The sequence below is a fragment of the Dreissena polymorpha genome, chromosome 1 (assembly GCF_020536995.1).
Source record: "Dreissena polymorpha isolate Duluth1 chromosome 1, UMN_Dpol_1.0, whole genome shotgun sequence".
Lineage (NCBI taxonomy): Eukaryota > Metazoa > Mollusca > Bivalvia > Myida > Dreissenidae > Dreissena > Dreissena polymorpha.
In genome coordinates, this window is record NC_068355.1 from 122,538,481 (window position 1) to 122,559,000 (window position 20,520).

The 20,520-nt window shown below is 36.7% G+C and overlaps 1 protein-coding gene across 5 annotated transcripts in view; it reads right to left on the reverse strand.

Annotated features, from left to right (window-relative positions):
* Nucleotides 1–20,520, reverse strand: part of LOC127847506 (vinculin-like) — a 95,513-nt gene that overhangs the window by 24,771 nt on the left and 50,222 nt on the right. For 4 of the 5 annotated variants that reach the window (XM_052379520.1, XM_052379536.1, XM_052379516.1 and 1 more), the window contains 4 exons: nt 18,307–18,484; nt 16,044–16,241; nt 14,776–14,867; nt 11,001–11,106 (listed from right to left, as the gene is read on the reverse strand). In XM_052379520.1, coding sequence (XP_052235480.1) covers nt 11,001–11,106; nt 14,776–14,867; nt 16,044–16,241; nt 18,307–18,484 — 574 coding nt within the window. Of the gene's footprint in view, nt 1–8,481; nt 8,700–11,000; nt 11,107–14,775; nt 14,868–16,043; nt 16,242–18,306; nt 18,485–20,520 lie in introns of those variants that run through there. The other variant, XM_052379542.1, reaches the window with a different exon arrangement.

The window sequence follows — 20,520 nt, forward strand, 5'->3', positions numbered from 1 at the left end:
AATTAAGCTCATAATATGTGAAAGTTTAAGCAAGATGATCCAGTACTTAAAAATGATCGCAGCCAAAATTCTTTTCTGAACAATTACTACACATTAAGGTCATTGTGAAAGTTTAAGCAAAAAAGTTATTAAAGAGGAGCTGAAAACAAAACATTTAAGGCATATATAAAGATGTAGGTACATTCAGAAAGATGGAGGGACAAGCACAATCCCCCAATATGCCTGCAACTTGGTGGCGGCAATAATGACTTCCCAATGTAACATGTCGGATTCAGCTGTTGGAAACTCCTAATCACTAGCAAGCCTTTTTCTGGAAAAACTGGGTTTAATTCATTTGCCTTTAGTGTTGTGCCAGAGCCTTCGTAGTCTGCACAGTGTGTGGTTGACAATACTTTTATCTTGTAATAATTTTTTTCGCATTAAGAAAGTATCTTCTAGACAGAATTGCAATTTACATGTGTACAGAAAGTGTTGTCTCTTATTAGCACGGCAAATTGCTCAGGCTAATCTGGGACAACAATTTGCGTACATGAATTACACACAGTATTCCCAGACCACCGCTCAAGTAAAATGGACTAATATCGGTGATTTTATTGCAACCATAATTCAGTCTACCAAATAATAAAATCTCAAATTTAATGTAACTGAAATTTGGTTAACATAATCAACTATAATTTTAAAATGTTTGATCACAGTTATTTGGTATTACAAACCATGATTAAAATTTAAAGTGAACTTAAAATTTACAATCGATTAAAAACCAGAACTGTACCTGTTAGTGATATAAATCCACAAATACCCATTTCATACAGATGTAGACCTATGACAATCACAGTTGTATTCTTAATTTTAATGTCCATTGAAGTATGAAGTATGATTTTCAAGGATAACAATGTAGTTCTTGTCCTTAACACACTGTCTCATATATACAAATGTTTTTGCAGATGTCCAAATTCTTCATTAAAAAGAGGATTCAGTAAGAAGAGAAAGACCTTTTTGGACAATAGAATACTTTTTAAGTAACCTTTAACCTCATAGTTTGACCTTGACCTTTAAGCTAGCCAAGTAGTTCCATTGAGCAACATGCTATCTTTTACAGGCAAATATTTATTTGGGACAAAATTGTCACAAAACCAGGTTTTCAATTTGAAAAAAAAAAGGTCTGATAAAGGGAGACAATTCAAAATGTGCATTGTTACCGATTGTTCCTAGTTACCCCTTGTGTCAAATTCAATCTATTTTTAGTTGTGGCAACCTTGACCTTGGAGATATCGACGTTATTCTTTTGTATGACACACTGTCCAATGATTGTGAACAAATGTGCCAAGTAATTTTAAAATCTCACAATGAATTAAATAGTTATGGCTCGGACAAGATCATTTATGGCCATTTTTTAACTTTGAACTCAAAGTGTGACCTTGACGTTGCAGATATTGACGTAATTATTTCACATCACACACCGTCCAATGATGGTGAACAAATGTGCCAAATGATTTTTTAATCACACAATGAATGACATAGTTATGGCCCGGACAAGCTTGTTCCACCCGCCCGCCCGCCGACATTCACCAATCTAATCTGGTTAAAAATGCATGACGGTCATTCAGAATAGATTAGCCTTAGTTTGACAAAAGTCATTCATTTTGACCTCTAAATTTAACAATGAAGGTTGTCCCATTTATATAGATCCTGACAAACAGATAATCATTTGTGCCAAGTTATTAAGAAATTCTTGAATGAAAGGTCAAATTTTATTTAACTTAGAAATAAAGTGATATATGGACTTCGACCTCGAAGTATGACCTTGATGAAAGCCTGTGTACTACCTCCTCATGTAGGTTAACACTGCAACTGGTAATTTGAAATGTTGTAACCATGGAGAAGTTACACTGGAGACAAATCAATCAGGATAAACAGTCAGACCAACAGACTAATATGACCAAGTGTTTTCTATAAAGGCCCACTTTCTACCAGCAGTGGGACTATTAGTAATAAAATATATTGTTATTGCTTTAATTATTCTATAACCTTCTACAGTTTGTGTAATTGTACCATACAAAAGTGAGTGAATAAATAAATTATTAATCACTGCTATATAAATATAATTATATACTATGTAATTATGCAACCATATTATTTTATTTCAAACACTAAACTAATCTAGTTGATCAGATATCTACCAGAAAGTTAATAAAATATGAAATCATATTAAACAAAAGATCAGGGTGCAAAGTACGCGGTGTGGTCACTAAGAGGAATACCTTGAAGAATATGATTATTTACTGCATGAGATGACTGGTCGGCAAATTCATCTGGAACTTTACATGGTAACAAGACGTTGAAATAAATGTAAGTTTGAACAAATTCATCGATTTCTTTTTGCATATAGTTTGGAAATCCAAAAGACATCCAAAATTAATATAGTAAGCACCAAAAGGAATTTCATGTATTGTATCCCTAATTTTGTATCCCTAATTTTGTCTCAGAATTTTCTGACATCATTTTAACAGATAATTAAAAACATCATCATTTGGTTACAGTCATAAACAAGTCATTTAAGCAACCACAAACTAGTTGCTATTTCCATTTCTCAGCATTATTATTATTCCACTGGAATAATATATTATATTTTTATTTTATTTTTATTTTATATTATATGTTTGTCACCTGAGACAAAAATATAAAAAATAAGTATCATTAAAGAGGAATTTTACTCCCAAATATAACCAGCCATGCTCTTGGAAAGAGGTTTAATGCATGTGCTTTAAGTGTTTTATCAGACAAGCCGCACACACAAAACAGGAATGAGACTTTCAGCTTAAACTGGCTTTCTGCCAAGAAGAAACTTCCTTAACCCTTTGCATGCTGGGTAATTTGTCTTCTGCTAAAATGTCGTCTGCTGAATTTCTAAAATAAGCATTTTCTTCATTTTTTTTCAAAGGATACTATCAGAATAGCAAACAGTTTGGATCCAGATGAGACGCCACGTTCTGTGGCGTCTCATCTGGATCCAAACTGTTTGCAAAGGCCTTTAAAATTCAGCTCCAGCGCTTTAAGGGTTAAAACGCAAAATACCATATCAGCAGAAAGTGCTGTCCCTGTTTAGTCTGTACAGACTGAAGGCTTATCACACATGCACTTTGCCTATTGTCCCAGAGAGATGGCCAAGTGTTCAGTTTCCTAAGGTTACATAATGTAATTCCTTTCCAGAAGTACCATCTACTACCAGTACTTTGAAATGCAAAAACATGAATGAACTCACACCAATAGTTCTCATTATTTAAACTTGTATTATCATACCAACAAATGAATATTATACATGGATGTTTGGAAACAGCATAGAGGCAAAAACGGTTAATATAACAAAAACAATTTTCAACTCTGAAACTGTTTTTACCAAATCATGCACTTCAAATAAAAAATATAAATAGCTATGGCTATTTTTATTGATCTTTTAATTAATTTCAAATTTTATTGTTCACCTCTGAAAAACATACTTATATTAAACATTACGTTAATACATTATACTGATGTGTGACTATTCATCATACAATATAGTTTTATTCTTTGCCCTGCAATGAAATACATGGTGTTAAATCACACACAAACAATTAACGGAAGGCAGCCATCAGCCTCTACAGCCATGCAGGACAACAGGCAGGGTTTGATGGATGATGATCTACTACAAGCCTCGTCCTGTAAAACTGGGCTTAAACCTTTAACACTGAGAAACGTATTGTTACGCTTTTGTAGTCCCTTAGAAAATTTTATTTAATTAAAGACCTGACTCACTTGATTCAATTTTTAAAGGCTTCATTTCCAACCCTTAGATACTGATGAGCAGCAAACAGCATAAAACCTGAACAGACTGCAAGTAACTCGCAGGCTGTTCTGGTTTTTATGCTGTTTGCACATAGCCATTTTCACTTTGCTTCTAAGTGGGAAAGGGTGCATGTGCATGAAGTGTCATCCCAGATTTGCCTATACCCACTGCAGGGATGGCACTTTCCACCTAATCTTGAAGAAAGAATAGCCCAGGCTAATCAGGGATGACACCTATGCATCAGTATTTCTTAGATTTTTTTCAAAGAATACTATCAGAATAGCAAACAGTTTGGATCCTGATGAGACGCCATGTTCTTCAAAATTCGGTTCCAGCACTAAAAGAGTTTAGCTCAGTTTTACCAGAGCTAAGCTCATAATTATAAACTGAACAGAACTGAAACCAAGCATTCAAGAAGAAATCGCATCCAATCATTTTGGTGTATCACATTTTACAGAGAGAAGAAGTCCCATTTTTCGAAATATAAATTCTGTTCTTGAAACTTAATAAAAAGGCAACACATACAAATCAATCAAGTGAGCCTTAAAGTTCACTAATATACATTAGAGCATGGTTGAATGATAGAACATCAAATAAATATCCATACAAAAATAACGTTAGCTAACTTAAACAAAAAATCCCACTAGTTTTTTAAAACAAAGAAGCCATATTGTTAATGGACGCAATTTCTTCTCTGGGACATACTTGGGACAACAAACTCAAAAGGGACATTACAAAACTACCTATGAAAGTTTGAGGAGAGAAATGGCTAGCTGGTCGCACTGCCATTAACATGGGAGCTCTTGACATCACATTCATTGGTTGCTTGGGAACTAGATACTGGCTACTTCTCTCATAAACAGAGTTTTTCAGGAATTTTGGTGGTATGCTAACGGTTGTATGGTTGGATTTTTTTACTTTTGAACTAGGGTGAAATGAGACAGTTTTCTTTGAGTTATCTTTTTTCTCAGATGGTTTTGGAGATTTCTTCTCATGGGACACTCTAGCCGTTAATGAGCTTTGATAACGGCTGCTCTGAGGTGAAATGAAGGTGAATTTTCTTCTTGGGTACGACAAGTTAATTTTTTCTAGTTTGGAAACAAATCGCCTTGGGGCTGGGGCAAATGTTATTCTTTTTGAAACATGTTTTGGTTTAAGGTACAAGCTGCTGCGATGATTGGAAGAAACCTGAGGTTTAACAACATCGCTGGACAGACATTTACTACTTGTAACTGAAGTTTCAGTTTCACCTCCTTTTGGTTTCAACTTAACTGTTTGTCTACTAGGCATTTCAGGTTGGGATTTCAAAGCCTGTAAACCTGACAATGTGGCCATAACTTCCACCTGAGGTCCGGTCTTTGATATTGTTCTTACATTTCTAACTGTATCTGAAGTAAGTGGTATATAAAGGCTTCTGCGTTGAGTGACCTTTGAGCTACTGGTTTCAAGAGATGGTTGATAAATGCTTCTGAGTTGGGTGACATGTGTGCGACCTGTTTCAAGGGGTAGATCCAGTTTTGCAAGGTATGTCCTTAAGTCAGCACCAGTTCTTTTCGCAATGCTTTCAGTAATTTTCTCTTCATCTACCACAGAAGGCTCTGACTCAGATGAGCACTTCTGATCAGTTCTGGTAACTTTTTTGTGAGAATGAGACTTAGCATTAGTATTATCTTTCTTAGGCTCAGGTGTTTTGCTGGATTTGACCATAGTATTACTGATAATTTTCACTGCATCAACAGTAAGAGGCTGTTCTGGCATTTTCTTGAACTCAGTCATGTTAACCTTTTTGTTTGAAAGAGACCCAGTATTAGTACTATATTCATTAGATTCAGGTGATTTCATAGATTTCACCTTAGTATTTCGGATAATTTTCACTGCATCAACAGTAAGAGGCTGTTCCAATATTTTAACTGACTCAGTTCTGGTAACTTTTTTGTGAGTGAGAGACCCAGTATTAGTACTATCTTCATTCCGCTCAGGTGATTTCATGGATTTCACCAGAGTATTACGGATAACTTTAACTGCGTCAACAGTTAGAGGCTGTTCAGAGATTTTCTCCAATTTTCTATCTTCTTGAGAGGAACTTTTGAAACACTCCTGTAGTGGCACCGACTGGTTAGGAGTCCTTATTTGTTGAGGTAATGTTGGAAAGCTGGCTTCATTTTTGTGACCTGATTCTTTATTTTCTGACACTGCCTTAGCAGAGGTGAAGGTATTGGTGCCCTCAGACCACTGTGAGGAACTCTGAATCCTCTCAGTCCTTTGATTAAAAGAACCTGTTGACCAGTTGGGGTCGGGAAATGGGAATGGGGTGGCCATACTGATTGGGGCAAACCCAGGGCCAAAGTTAACGTCAAATGCCATGGGCAATGGTGGAGGAAATCCTGCAAACCCAAAAGGTGGTATGTCATGGAAAAGACGAGGATTGGGAAATTGCGGCCTGAAATCCATACCCTGGTTCAAGGGAACCAACTGGAAAGCTTGCGGGTTATCGTAGGTATCATCTTCTCTAATAATAGGGATCAGAATATCTTCAGAATTATCATTATCACTTTGCTGTTCAACTTGTGGTTCTGAATTTATCTTTGAGTGTTCAACGTAAGATTCTGAATTAATCTTTGGGTGTTCAACATGTGAGTCTGAATTAATCTGTTCACATACATCAGGCAAATCAGCTGAGCTTGATTTAGTTACAGTGCTTGATGTTTCAACTTTGCTAGAGGAATAAGACTGAGGGCCAGAGACCATAAAGCTCTTATAATGCACGTATTGTTTAGGTCTGGATGTGGGAGAAGAGTTGTGTGTAGCCTCTGTAAATAGCTCATCTTCACCTGAAAATTCTTAATTAAATAAGAAAACAAAATAACATAATAGGAAACAAACGACAAAATCAAAAACACACTATTTTCTACAAAGGTTGAAAAAAACAACACTGAATTTTATTAATAAATAAAAGAATTTTGGCCAAAAAGAAAAAACAATTAACTAGGTTCGGCACATGCATTTGGTTATGCACTTTTTATCTGTAACTTAAAGTACAAAATTGCTTAAAAGCTTGCTGTTCATGAATTAAGTGCTGCAGATCTCACACTTCACTTGTTTTCTGTAACTTGCTATCTTTGTTTTAATTTAGAATGTGCGGAATGAATTAATATAATATATAAAGATTTAGATGCTACTTAAATAGAAATAAATTTGAAGTCTGAAATAACTTTAAAAACCACATAATTTTTAAGAATCAAATTACAACATAATAAATTAGGAGAGTTCAGAAATGGTGAATATCAAATATATGAAACTGTCTAACCATTAAATTACATAGGTACTAAATTTCTTGGATTTTTTTTTTTTTAATTCGTGGATTTTCAATTTTTCGTGAAAAAAACAAAACACACTCTTTCTTATAGCCAATCAAACCATGGTACCTGAATATGATGCGTGTTCTGGGAAAATGGGGCTTAATGCCAAATATACAATAAAAAGATAAGTGCAAAATGTCAATCAGCCCCATGCAACCTCAAATTCTTTAAATTAAAAATATAGGTGATTCAGACAGCAAAAATTAGTATACTATGAATAATAATGGTTTTACAGTATCCAACTATGTAATTCTGTTGAGAGATTTCAAGGAATCACAGTTATTTTGGAGTAAAATTGATTTATGTATGGGATTTTTGTCAGCATTTCACTATCAATATTCCTCTGGCAAACAGGTTCATTAGCAAAATACAAAGCAGTAAGCCATTCACGCTCTAAAATACCAATATGCAACAAAATGCATCAAATGTTAACATTTCCTCTGCACTCTGGTACAACCTGAATGCATGTGTGTAAAGTATTGTCAATGATTATCCTGTGCAGTCTATACAGGCTTATCAGGTACAACACTGTTTGCTTGTACTGGATTTGTGTTAAGAAGAGACTTCCGTATAGCAAAATATTGTTTAAAAGTTGAAAATGTCATTCCTGATTAGCCAGTGCAGACTGCACAGGCTAATTTGAGAAAACACTTGACTCAAATGCATTAAGCTCTGTTTTGTATGAGCACAGAGTGGTTACAATCATTGTATTACTTATTGAAGCTAGAATTAATATAATTTCCAGTATTTTAAACAAGTGGAGTTACAATTGAATCTTAATCATAAGTCTATACACTTGAATTGTTCACAGAAAAGATAAATAAAACATTTAAGTTACAGACCCAGACAATGCAACTTTTTGACGACTAATGCTGCATCATATTTTGCTAAGAAAACCTGTTTTCTGTAGAGGACTTGTTGAAAATGCCAACTGCATAATACTTATTGAACAGTATAGAAACAGTGAGTGGGGTTTTGATAAATAAATGAGTCGTGTTTTGAGAAAACTGGGCATAATGCATGTGCGTAAAGTTTCGTCCCAGATTAGCCTGTGCAGTACGCACATGCTAATCAGGGAAGACACTTTCCGCCATGATTGGATTTTTACTAAGAAGAGACTTCTTTTAAATGAAAAATGTCATAAAAGCGGAAAGTATCGTCCCTGATTAGCCTGTGCGGACTGCACAGGCTAATCTGGGACGACACTTTACGCACAAGCATTATGCCCAGTTTTCTCAGAACGCGACTCAAATATGCTACACTATAATCATCATCCATAAATAAAGTGCATATCACGGGTTGGCTATATATTGGAAACACTCAACTCAGCACAAACTATCTACCTGGTGACGGAAAAAATCTAAGTGTGCTACGAGGGCTATTGTAAACTATTGGGTCGGGCCCATCTGGTTGTTGGTGTTGTGCCAACTGCCCACCACGCCGGAAATTATCACTAAATTCCCGTGAGGGTGGGGGTGGCGGAGGAACTGACCTAGGGGGCGCCACAAAGTACGGCTCTACAACGAAGCCAAGCAGAAGACAAAGAGTATAAATACTATAACAAGCACATATGGATACAGTTATGAGACAAAATGTATTATAATGAAAAATGAAAACTATAGATGGTAAAATCTTGTATTGCATCACTTATCTATTTCATAATTTGTTTACGAATACAATTTTCTGTGTTTGACGACAGACCTCAGCAATATTTTGAACCTTGTTTAGTGACATAGGCAATACATTTATTTTTGATTGGTTGAATTGAATTTTACTGGTTTCAATCCTTGTGATGGCTGTAAATCAAAAGCAGGGAACCACACTACCTTTGCCTGTTCTGTGTCAAGATGATTCGAAAGTCAGCAGTAAAAGTGATTCATTTTGCTGTTTAAAATCACAAAGCTTTCTTTACTTTTCATTGAGAGTTTTACCATTTGTGTTCAACGGGTTTAAATTTAATTGTTATTCTATTGAATTTAGAATTGTTAAACAATGTTAACGTCATAATAATAAAAATAACTCTTTAAAAGGTATTTTCTACTGTTTGGTTAACGAACGTCCAGTAAAATCTGGTGAGGTCTGATAAAAAAAATTAAGTTATCTTGCCTCATGTTTTATAAGACTTTTTTTACTTTTGCATAGGTTGATGTAAGAACAGTAATAATATAGGACAGTAGTTAATCAACACAGATATATACAATTGATTTTGCCATCCATAATTATAATTTAAGTATGGACATATGGCTAAAAGCGCACACATTAAACAATAAAGAAAACACCCTTACTATAATAACAATGTAAACGTTCAGCTAGAAGTACATTGAATATGTTGTAATTAACCCTTTCCCACTCAGAAGCAAGTAAAAATGGCTATGTGAAAACAGCATAAAACCAGAACAGCCTGCGAGTAACTCGCAGTCTGTTCAGGTTATATGTTGTTTGCTGCTAATCAGTCACAGTCTGTTGAGGTTTTATGCTGTTTGCTGCTCATCAGCATCTTAGGTTTGGAAATGAAGCCTTTAAAACTTGAATCTAGTAAGAAAGTTCTTTAATTAAATTTTACTTTCTCAGTGACTACAAATAGGTTAAAATACGCATCGAAATGGGAAAGGGTTAAAATAAACCAATGCTATAAATATTGAAATATGTGTAAAGCTGAGCCTTCAGTAAGATTAAATGATGGCCATGAATGGTCATTACGACATGATATTAGAAAATTATGTTTTTTTTATTTTAAAATGAACCTTCCTGAATGCTTGCAATACATGTATCCTTATATCTAGTAAAATATATATCATGAATGTATAAATAAGTATTAATTAATGACAAAATGCAATGTCTCAATAAATATATAAAACAGTATATAATGGTATAAAGAGCACAAGAAACTGTGTCACAACACAAACATAATCAATGTCGATAAAGTAAAAACCAAGAATTCAAATTTCAAATTATGTTGGCTACCAGTTTTAGTAATCAATATTGTTGTATAATAAATAAGCATAAGTTGAAATCATACTACAAGCTCACTTAAACCAAGTAAACAATATAAATGCATATATAGACCTACATTATATAATTAGTATAGCTATATCATACAACATTATTGCTGTTGTATAATTTTTTACTGTCTTGTTATAATTATTTATAATTATAAGATAATTAAGACAATTTGCCAGGCAACATAAAAGACAATGTCTAAACATAATCTTCAAGAAATTCTAAAAATAAACATACAATGTAAGAATCTTGTATCACACGCATGTGTTATGTTTACATAACAAAGATTTGTCAGGTTGTAATATCACAATAGTAAGAGATGAATTTGTCACATTAAATGTATATCATACCACAAATGTGTGACATTGACACTTGAGCATCTAAAATGTTTGATTTGTCACAAGTGAATGATTAAAAAAAAAATCCACACAACGGTCTGACACAAGAATTGGAAAGTACATGGCAAAGATTCATAACAAATTAGTGACAATTATCAATTATTAATGTATGACATAAATAAATCACAAACGTGTAAACGTTTTACTAAAAATAAGTACTTTTATTGCCTGGCCTAAAAAAAGGACCTGAAAACAAATGTCATCTTTATCATATTTCGAAAATGATGAATAGAGGGTAAAACTATGATAAGTGACATGGACATTTGAAAGCAGAAACCACAGTTTCACGCTCAACCCAATATCAACTTCAGCGCCTTATTCTACTCTCCACCACTACTACACAAACATCACACCAACACGGCTAGCCACAATACAATTACAGATACATGTTCTTGACCCAGTTTAAATTGCCATGCCTACCTGATATCTGGAGCTGTGAGAGGTCTGGGGGTGGGGGGAACATCTCCTCCGCCCTGTGGTCATCGGGCTGTACTGCTTTTTTCACCTCGCCTACTGCATCTATCAGCTGTGAATAATCCAGAAAGCTGTTTCTGCAGTAATTACGTGGATTCAAACAGATAAATTCATGCATGGAAATAATAAATTAGCCCCCAGTAAATTGATATGAGCCATGCTCTGTGAAAAGGGGGTTTAATGCATGTGCGTTAAGTGTTGTCCTAGATGAGCCTGTGCAGTCTGCTAATCAGGGACGACACTTTCTGCTTTTGTAATATTTTTCGTGTCAAGAAAGTCTATTCTTAGCAAAAATCCAGTTTAGGCAAAGTGTTGTCCCTGATTAGCCTATCTGGACTGCACAGGCAAATCTGGGACAACACTTTACGCACATTCATTAAACCCCCTTTTCACAGAGCACATCTCATTTCAATATAAACCATGTACAGTGCATTAGCAGAAAAACAGTTGCTAGGATGGGTAATCCATCAAAGTGTTTGACCACATTTGAAAGCCGGTAGACAAACTACAAATACAAAATTTGATATTAATTTCAAATTCCTTCCTTTTTTATGAAACATATTGTAGTTTGGTCATTCTTATTGCCACTATAGTCATACCGTTTCATTTATTATTGATTATTATTTTGCAATGAAGACCGAGTTTGTGATCTTTCCAAGTTGTGGGGCCAGGTTCTTCTGGATAAGTGGAACCTATGTGAGCCTAGCTCTATAAAAACAAGGTTATAAGCATTGTGTTAAGTGTCGTCCCAGATAAGCCTCTTCAGTCGGCACAGGCTAATTAGGGACTACACTTTCAACCTTTATAGAATTTTTCAATTAAAGTAAGTCTCTTTTAAACAAAATATCCACTTTTGATGCACAGTGTGAGGCAGACTGCACAGGCTAATCTTGGACAACACTTCACACACATGCAGTTAGCCCAGTATTCCCACAACACTTCACACATGCAGTTAGCCCAGTATTCCCACAACACTTCACACATGCAGTTAGCCCAGTATTCCCACAACACTTCACACATGCAGTTAGCCCAGTTTTCCCACAACACTTCACACATGCAGTTAGCCCAGTTTTCCCACAACACTTCACACACATGCAGTTAGCCCAGTTTTCCCAGAACACTTCACACGCATGCAGTTAGCCCAGTTTTCCCACAACACTTCACACACATGCAGTAAGCCCAGTTTTCCCAGAACACTTCACACACATGCAGTAAGCCCAGTTTTCCCAGAACACTTCACACACATGCAGTTAGCCCAGTTTTCCCACAACACTTCACACATGCAGTTAGCCCAGTTTTCCCACAACACTTCACACACATGCAGTAAGCCCAGTTTTCCCAGAACACTTCACACGCATGCAGTTAGCCCAGTTTTCCCACAACACTTCACACACATGCAGTTAGCCCAGTTTTCCCACAACACTTCACACATGCAGTTAGCCCAGTTTTCCCAGAACACTTCACACATGCAGTTAGCCCAGTTTTCCCACAACACTTCACACACATGCAGTTAGCCCAGTTTTCCCACAACACTTCACACACATGCAGTTAGCCCAGTTTTCCCACAACACTTCACACACATGCAGTTAGCCCAGTTTTCCCACAACACTTCACACACATGCAGTTAGCCCAGTATTCCCACAACACTTCACACATGCAGTTAGCCCAGTATTCCCACAACACTTCACACACATGCATTTAGCCCAGTTTTCCCACAACACTTCACACACATGCAGTTAACCCAGTCTTCCCACAACACTTCACACATGCAGTTAGCCCAGTATTCCCACAACACTTCACACACATGCATTTAGCCCAGTATTCCCACAACACTTCACACATGCAGTTAGCCCAGTTTTCCCACAACACTTCACACACATGCAGTTAGCCCAGCTTTCCCACAACACTTCACACACATGCAGTTAGCCCAGTTTTCCCACAATACTTCACACACATGCAGTTAGCCCAGCTTTCCCACAATACTTCACACACATGCAGTTAGCCCAGTTTTCCCACAATACTTCACACACATGCAGTTAGCCCAGTTTTCCCAGAACACTTCACACACATGCAGTTAGCCCAGTTTCCCAGAACACTTCACACACATGCAGTTAGCCCAGTTTTCCCAGAACACTTCACACACATGCAGTTAGCCCAGTTTTCCCAGAACACTTCACACACATGCAGTTAGCCCAGTTTTCCCAGAACACTTCACACACATGCAGTTAGCCCAGTTTTCCCAGAACACTTCACACATGCAGTTAGCCCAGTTTTCCCAGAACACTTCACACACATGCAGTTAGCCCAGTTTTCCCAGAACACTTCACACACATGCAGTTAGCCCAGTTTTCCCAGAACACTTCACACACATGCAGTTAGCCCAGTTTTCCCAGAACACTTCACACACATGCAGTTAGCCCGGTTTTCCCAGAACACTTCACACACATGCAGTTAGCCCAGTTTTCCCAGAACACTTCACACACATGCAGTTAGCCCAGTTTTCCCAGAACACTTCACACATGCAGTTAGCCCAGTTTTCCCAGAACACTTCACACACATGCAGTTAGCCCAGTTTTCCCACAACACTTCACACACATGCAGTTAGCCCAGTTTTCCCACAACACTTCACACACATGCAGTTAGCCCAGTTTTCCCACAACACTTCACACACATGCAGTTAGCCCAGTTTTCCCACAACACTTCACACACATGCAGTAAGCCCAGTTTTCACACAACACTTCACACACATGCAGTTAGCCCAGTTTTCCCACAACACTTCACACACATGCAGTTAGCCCAGTTTTCACACAACACTTCACACACATGCAGTTAGCCCAGTTTTCCCAGAACACAGCTTATATTTTCAAACAATTTATTATTCTAGGTTATTTGATGTTTTTTCCACTAATGATGCCTTTCAGATATTCCCTTAACAATCTTCACTGATCAGCAGAGATTTCACATCAAAACATCTATACATCATATGAGCTGCATTCTGAGAAAACTGGGCTTAATGCATGTGCGTAAAGTGTCGTCCCAGATTAGCCTGTGCAGTCCGCACAGGCTAAAGAGGGACGATACTTTCCGCTTTTATGTTTTTTTTAGTTTCAAGGACGTCCCTCCTTATCGAAAATCAAGTTTAAGCGGAAAGTGTCGTCCCTGATTAGCCTGTGCAGACTGCACAGGCTAATCTGGAACGACACTTTACGCACATGCATTAAACCCAGTTTTCTCAGAACATAACACATATAAAAGACTTGCGTTTGATGTAGATAAACCTTGATGGTCATGATTATAAAATTCCATAGTGATTTATCATATACAAGTCTTTCTACAAGTTTTACTAAAGATAATACTTAACATATATAATGTCATTGACTTTCTATTAACATAAATATGGCCCTTTTTGACGAAAAATATAGAAACTTGCTGTTCACTGAATTAAAAAAATGCCAAATCTTTTTACATGCATTACTATAGAAAACAAATCAGAGGTTAGCATAACAAATAAGCCACACTCTAGGAAAATGGGTCCTTATACATGTGCTTAAAGTGTCGTCCCAGATTAGCGTGTGAAGACCGTACAGGTTAATAAGAAAATGAAACTTTCTGCCCCGGCTGGATTTTTATTTTGACGACACTTCCTTGTAAAACAAAAAATACCATAAGAGTGGAAACAGTTTTGTCACAGATAAGCCTGTGGATACTGCAGTATTCTTACCCCTGAATTTGCTTTCCTCCAGTTGCTGGCAGCATTATGGTCCTTGGGCGACATGGATACCACCTTGGCACACTGAACCATTGGGGCAATAGCTAAAATAGACAATATATTAACATGGGATATAATAAAACATGGTCAAACATGTGTGCATGCTGCCTATATGTTGCCTGATTATACTCAGCCAGATATGTTGTGCTTGAACAAAAAGTTGCAATTGTGTAACAGGACAACAGTAGTGAAATTTGGTGGCTTTGAGTTTCCAGTATACATACAATTTAATTATTATATAACAAGGGACAAAATTGTCACAAAACCAGGTTTTCATTGTGAAAAAAAAATCTGATAAAGGGAGAAAACTCAAACTGAACTTTTGAAATGACCAAAAAAAATTAACCCCCTTTGTAAGTTTTTTTTTTTTTTTAAATCTATTTTTAGTCGTGGCGACCTTGACATTGGAGATATTGACGTGATTCTTTCGTGGGACACACCGTCCCATGATGGTGAACAAATGTGCCAAATGATTTTAAAATCTCACAATGAATGACATAGTTATGGCCAGGACAAGCTCATTTATGGCCATTTTTGACCTTTGAACTCAAAGTGTGACCTTGACCTTGGAGATATCGACGTAATTATTTCGCGCGACACACTGTCCAATGATGGTGAACAAATGTGCCAAATGATTTTAAAATCTGACGATGAACGACATAGTTATGGCTCGGACAAGCTCATTTATGGCCATTTTTGACCTTTGAACTCAAAGTGTGACCTTGACCTTGGAGATATCGACGTAATTATTTCGCGCGACACACCGTCCAATGATGGTGAACAAATGTGCCAAATGATTTTAAAATCTGACAATGAACGACATAGTTATGGCCCGGACAAGCTTATTCCGCCAGCCCGCCAGCCCGCCAGCCAGCCAGCCAGCCAGCCAGCCCGCCAGCCTGCCCGCATTCGCCAATCTAATAACCAGTTTTTTCCTTCGGAAAACCTGGTTAATAATAATTAACACATCACAGGGTTACGGACCTCTAAAACAATGAAACAGTATTATTGTCCTACTGTTGGAAATTGAAGTATTGACATGCGTTTTTCTGAATGTCATCGGTGTAATATTATATAATAATGTCTGAAAATTACACCTAATTTAGACATAAATGCAGGAAAATGCTATTCCCTTTCAATCCCACAATTTATTTATAGTTGATAATGTGCAGAAAAATGCTTTATAATTCCAAATTAAATATCAACATGATTTAACTAACTGGATCTCAGTTGTTCTGAAGCCCTGTTCACGTTGTCAACAAAGGCCGGATCCTCGCTGTTTTCAGCCTCTTGCTGCGCCACCTGCAGGACTCGGTTTGCGCGGCGTGCGATGTTTGACGCGCTTGTAACAATTTTTGGTGAGTCTAACGTGCGAATACCATCTTCCACTCGGTCTGTGTCTCGCAATATGCCATCCTCTGAAAATAGTGCAACAGAAGGTGAGAAGGTAAACCCTCCAATATTGCATGCAGTTATTAGAAGCAAGTTCATACAAAAAATTACCCATTAGGCTTGATAAAGTCTTGACTGCACGATCATGATTTAAAATATTGTGTTCTAGAGGACAACTATACAATCTAATGAACCAATAAGTACAATGGTTCTTGGGAATTTTATTTTAAAGTTATTTTTGTATGTAAGTCAATGGGTATATAAATCATGCAACCCCTGGAGGTATGGCCAGTTTTGACACTGGAAGCATTTTTTAACAAACTGCGTAAAGGACCACAATTTCATGCTACATAATAAATATTAAACATCTTGATAGTCTGACAAACAGACCGACAGATCTTCTGAGTGATTCATGTACACCTCTTTTAACCTCATAAAAAGGGTATAAAAACTTATTGCCATTAAAAAAAATAATTTGCACATTTATACTTGAAGGTGATGACAAATATGAAGATTTTTTTCAATCACTTAAAAATGTAAATGTAGATAGCTACAATATCTTTAAAATAGTGACTTCAATATACACTTTCAAACAAAAAGAATAGTTTTCTTAACTCTTTACCACTTCCATACATACTTTGATGAATGTGTAGTCCCTTAGAAAATTACACTTAATTAATTAAAAACATTTCCTCATAGATTCAAGTTTTAAAAGCTTAATTTCCAACCCTAAGATACTGATGAGAAGCAAACAGCGTAAAACCTGTAACTTGCAGGCTGTCTGGTTTGATGCTGGTAACATATAGCCATTTCAACTTTGCTTCTGGAGAAAATGTTCAGAAGAATTTTCTTAAATTGTGACAATGATTGAACAAGTCACTTCCGTTCTTACCATCAGTCTTGATAAGCGCTGGCATGTCAACTACCGTAAATATGCAGTCATAAGTCGAGATTTTTTTCCTTAAAAAATTGATTAAAATTATAGTCTTGACTTATGAGATCGTTCATGAAAAAAAATCAAAAAAATCGAGGTATATCGATCCCCGCAGTAATGGTTGTTTAAGTTGTTGTTGTCACGAAAACTCGTTGATTTACAGTGCAAAAAGTCTTATTTTAACTGACGCGAATTAATTAAATCATATTTGTCAACTCAACTTCTGCTTTATTTTGATAATTTAAACCAAAGTTTAATGTTAGCAAGTGTGTTTTTTGTACTGGAATTGTAAACAAAGAGTTAGTAAAATTTGCACTCAGCGTGAATTGACAGTTTGACGTCATCAAAGGAAAGCCGCTTCCTGTCTATAGCCATAAACCGACAAATTTCTCACCGACAAAATTAGCTTCCCTTGTCTAGCAATCAATATGCTGAACCAATCGTATTTTTGTTCATTAATGGCAATCGTCCAATTAAATAAAAGCACGTGCATAGCTCCGCCTTTCGAATCTTTTACAGAGAACGGAGGTGGAGTTTAACGGTTAATTGAGCAAGTGTTTTACGCAAGTTGAGTTCCGATTTGCCGTAATTACTCGGCCTAAGCATTAAAACGACGAATACATTTATCTATGATTTTTCGAGAAATACAGATAAGTTCCAATTTACAAACTTCATGTACAGTTCCTTACAATGGCCGACGCTTGTGTTTACAAAATTCCTATACACATAATATCGTTAATAATGGTGCAGTGTGTTGTTGGATTATTACTAATTATCAAATTGCAAGGTAAAACTTTTTTTAACTACTGGTACTATAATATCAGGTTTGCTTAATATAATAAACATGTTAATCAAGATAGTTGCGTCACAAAATCGGAAATAAATTTGATGGGGTCGCAATTTTATTAACGCTGATTTTCCAATTGTCTGTATTTTTACCCGACTTATGAAGTAAACATACACAAAAAAGTCACATTTTCAAACCATTTTTATACCCCCGACTTATGTACAGGTAGAACTATGACTGCATTTTTACGGTAACAAAGTGAGTCCAATTAACTTCTTCAAACTGTTTGCTGGGGTAAAATTATTATTTATTTTAAGAATAATTTTCTTTAACTGCGAAAAATCATCAAACAAGTCACTGCCGTTCTCACCTTCAGCCTTGATGAGGGCAGGCGTGTCTATGGCCTCGTCCACTAGTCCGCGCAGCCTCTCCATGTTGTCACTCCACTGCTTCTTGAGCAGCTCAAAGTGTTCCACGGCCGCCTGGCTGTCAGGGTTGCTGAACACGATCTTGGCCGCCGTCGACACTTGTGGGGTCAGATCGTTCACCTGAGGAGACAACAAGAAGTGTGAGGGTTTATTCTGCGTTTGCTGGAGATGTTTAGCTATAAAATGAGCCGCGTTCTGGAATATATCAGCTTAATGCATGTGTGTAAAGACCATTGCAGATTCCCCTGTGCAAATAGGCTAATCAGGGACAACTTTTTCCTCCTAAGCTGGATTTTCGTTTAAAATAGACTTTCTTACCACAAAAAAAAGCATAAAAAGAGGAAAGTATTGTACCTGATTAATCTGAAACAACACTTAACGCACGTGCATTTAGCCCAGTTTTTCCAGCAGGCAACTCAAATGTTCTTAATCTCTTCAGTTTTGAATAAATCATGTCAAGAAGAGTTGTCAGGATTAACTGAACTTGATCTTTGTGGCCAATGAGCTTTCTGATTCTGATTCACTTCAAAATTGACAACAATTTAACTGTGAGAAAATGCTTGTTTTTATTTTTGATAGTCATATATACAATACACTAACACATGGTCAATTTTTATCAGCACTGTTTTGAAAATTCAAAGATTTTTAGTGAAATTCTGGAAGAAAAATTTACTTTTTTCAAGGTTTAATCATTTAATACAGTAATCATTCAAGATAAAACATGTCTTCAAGGACTCCTCATGGATTGTATAAACCGTGTACTTGAGTACCAAGCTGTTCTAATAAATAACCTACAGAGATCACAATCTAAACAAAAACAAGTTTGTATCAAAACTTACACAGTTGCACTAAATTTAATGTTATTAACCCCCCACCTACCCTTAACCCTTTCCCCCCTCAGAAGCAAAGTGAAAATGTGTAAAATGGCTATGTGCAAACAGCATAACACCAGAACAGCATGCCAATTACTTGCAGTCTGTTCAGGTTTTATGCTGTTTGCTGCTCATCAGTATTTTAAGCTTGAAATGAAGCCTTTAAAACTTGAATCTAGTAAGAAAGATCTTTAATTGAACTAGAAATGGCGCGGCAGAGGCCGACTCGTATCCCCACCCCGCATGTTTGACCCAGGGGTGCCCCAGGGTTGGTAATGGGGCCATGCATAGTTGAGATTGACCAAATTGTCATAAGAGAAGTTCAGTATCAATTAAAAGTGAATCGGTGTAAAATGAAGAAGTTATAGTAAAAGGCAATTTTGGGTGGGTGTGGCCTATGTGGGTGGGGTGCCCCAGGGTTGGTAATGGGGCCATGCATAGTTGACATTAACCGTATTGTCATTAGAGAAGTTCAGTATCAATTAGAAGTGAATCAGTGTACAAATGAAGAAGTTATAGAAAAAGGCAATTTTGGGTGGGCGTGGCCTAAGTGTACAGGGCACCCCAGGCTTGGTAATGGGCCCATGCATAGTTGAGATTGACTGTTTTGTCATAAGAGAAGTTCAGTATCAATTTGAAGTAAATCGGTGTAGAAATGAAGAAATTATAGTAAGAGTAAATTTTGGGTGGGTGTGGTCTATGTGGGCGGGGCGCCCCAGGGTTGGTAATGGGGCCATGCATAGTTGAAATTGACCGTATTGTCATAAGAAAGGTTCAGTATCAATTTGAAGTGAATCTGTGTAGAAATGAAGAAATTATAGTAAAAGGCAATTTTGGGTGGGTGTGGTCTATGTGGGCCCCTTGTTTGGTAAAGGGGCCATGCATAGTTGAGATTGACTATATTGTCATAAGAAAGGTTCAGTATCAATTTGAAGTGAATCTGTGTAGAAATGAAGAAATTATAGTAAAATGCAATTTTGGGTGGGTGTGGTCCATGTGGGCCCCAGGGTTGGTAAAGGGGCCATGCATAGTTGAGATTGACTATATTGTCATAAGAGAGGTTCAGTATCAATTTGAAGTAAATCAGTGTAGAAATGAAGTTAATGTAAAATAACCTCAAAAAATGAGTGAAAATCTCTGACCCAGCCCCACCCCAACCCCTATAACTTTTTACCCAGGGGTCAGATCAAAATTCCAACTAGTGCAGGGTCGCACATATGCTCATAGCTTCCATGTGTGTAAGTTTCAAGGATCTAGTGCTACTAGCGTAGGAGGAGATGGTGG